The sequence below is a fragment of the Alligator sinensis genome, unplaced genomic scaffold (assembly GCF_000455745.1).
Source record: "Alligator sinensis unplaced genomic scaffold, ASM45574v1 scaffold1302_1, whole genome shotgun sequence".
NCBI classification, from domain to species: Eukaryota; Metazoa; Chordata; order Crocodylia; family Alligatoridae; genus Alligator; species Alligator sinensis.
This window is the reverse complement of record NW_005842612.1, coordinates 687,684-689,045: the sequence shown is the minus strand read 5'-3', so window position 1 is coordinate 689,045 and position 1,362 is coordinate 687,684. Positions and strand designations below refer to the sequence as shown.

The window sequence follows — 1,362 nt, the reverse complement described above, 5'->3', positions numbered from 1 at the left end:
ATTGGGAGCGCCCGCTGGTGGAGGGGGGCCGCGTGGTAGGGTTCCGGGCGGGCTGGCGCCCCACGCGCCCCTTTGCCCTGGACATGGCTGGCTTCGCTGTGGCGCTGCCGCTGCTGCTGGCCACCCCCCGCGCCCGCTTCGACCCCCGCGCTGAGCGCGGGTTCCTGGAGAGCAGCCTGCTCAGCGCCCTCGTCTCCCTCGACCAGCTTGAGCCCAAGGCCAACAACTGCACCAAGGTCAGCCCCCGGAGGACGTCGGGGTTCCCGTTATTGGGGGCTGGGAGCCCGGACACCTGGGTTCTCTTTACAGACAGGGAACTGGTGGTTGTCCAGTCCCAGGTGGGGGGCTGGGGTCCCCCTTCCTTTGCCCTCTGCCTCTAACTTCCCCCTTCCCCCCCCGGCAGGTGCTGGTGAGGCACACACGGACAGAGAAGCCCAAGATGAAGCAGGAGGAGCTGCTGGGTCCTGAGCCTGACATCGAGGTGTGACCTCCCCCCACATACACACCTCTCTCCAGCAAGGAACAGAATCAATGCCAGTACCAGGGGCTGCTGCTGGATTTATTGTGCCCCCCCTTCACCAACAGACACATGGACACTGCCCCTCTTGGACTGCAGGCACGGTGGAGAGGGTGGGGGGCCGGTTTCTGCTCCTTGGGGGCCCCCCCATGGAAGTTGATGATGCTGAGCTCAATAAAGCGCCTGCCCCAGTTGCCGAGTCTACAGGAGGCATTGCTGGGGGGGCAGGGGGAGAGGCCTGGGGCCTTCCCCGGTGGGCTGGTGCAGCCGGTGGATCTTCATGTGTGCATTGCGGCTCTTGATCTTCACAAAGGACCTGAGCACGTGGGGAGATGTATTAGCGGGGGTGGGGGGCATGGGAGGAGGGTCCTGCCTCCCACCACCCTCAGGAGCCCCAGGTACCCCCCTGCCACAGCGTTGGCAGGGGAAGCAGGTACTAGGGGCCATGTCCAGGGCCTGCAAGAGAGGCAAGTGAGGGGCTAGAACCATCTTGCACCCCCCCAGACCCCTCCTCAACTCCAAGACCCCCCCCCATTACCTCTGAGGGTCCTTGGCGCTTCTGGCCACGCCCCAGCCGGCTCTTGTGCAGGTAGTAGAACTCCACACACTGCTGCAGCCCCTTGGCTGGCACCTGCAGGTGCAGGTGGGGAGTCAGCACCGTCGAAGCCCCCCCAGACTGTGAGCACCAGGGGCTGCAGAGGGGACGGGGGTGGGGGTGTCTCACCGCACGCTGGATGAGGGCGAAGTCCTTTCCATGCTGGGCAAAGGCCTTGGCAAACTGCCGGCGCTCGTGGGGCGTCCATGCGTCACTGCCTGCAGGGGTAGGGGGCATGGATTGGCAGCCC

At 65.6% G+C, this 1,362-nt stretch overlaps 2 protein-coding genes across 2 annotated transcripts in view; one reads left to right on the top strand and one right to left on the bottom strand.

Annotated features, from left to right (window-relative positions):
- B3GAT3 (beta-1,3-glucuronyltransferase 3) overlaps positions 1-710 on the top strand; it is a 4,100-nt gene extending 3,390 nt beyond the window's left edge. Inside the window, exons 4-5 of the mRNA XM_025214942.1 lie at positions 9-236; positions 404-710. Coding sequence (XP_025070727.1) covers positions 9-236; positions 404-487 — 312 coding nt within the window. The 3' untranslated portion in view covers positions 488-710. The remainder of the gene's footprint in view (positions 1-8; positions 237-403) is intronic.
- LOC102385223 (zinc finger protein 541-like) overlaps positions 690-1,362 on the bottom strand; it is a gene marked incomplete at its 5' end in the record, with an annotated part of 3,246 nt that continues 2,573 nt past the window's right edge. Inside the window, 4 exons of the mRNA XM_025214941.1 lie at positions 690-833; positions 924-973; positions 1,056-1,148; positions 1,242-1,330. Of these exons, the coding sequence (XP_025070726.1) occupies positions 719-833; positions 924-973; positions 1,056-1,148; positions 1,242-1,330 (347 nt within the window). The remainder of the gene's footprint in view (positions 834-923; positions 974-1,055; positions 1,149-1,241; positions 1,331-1,362) is intronic.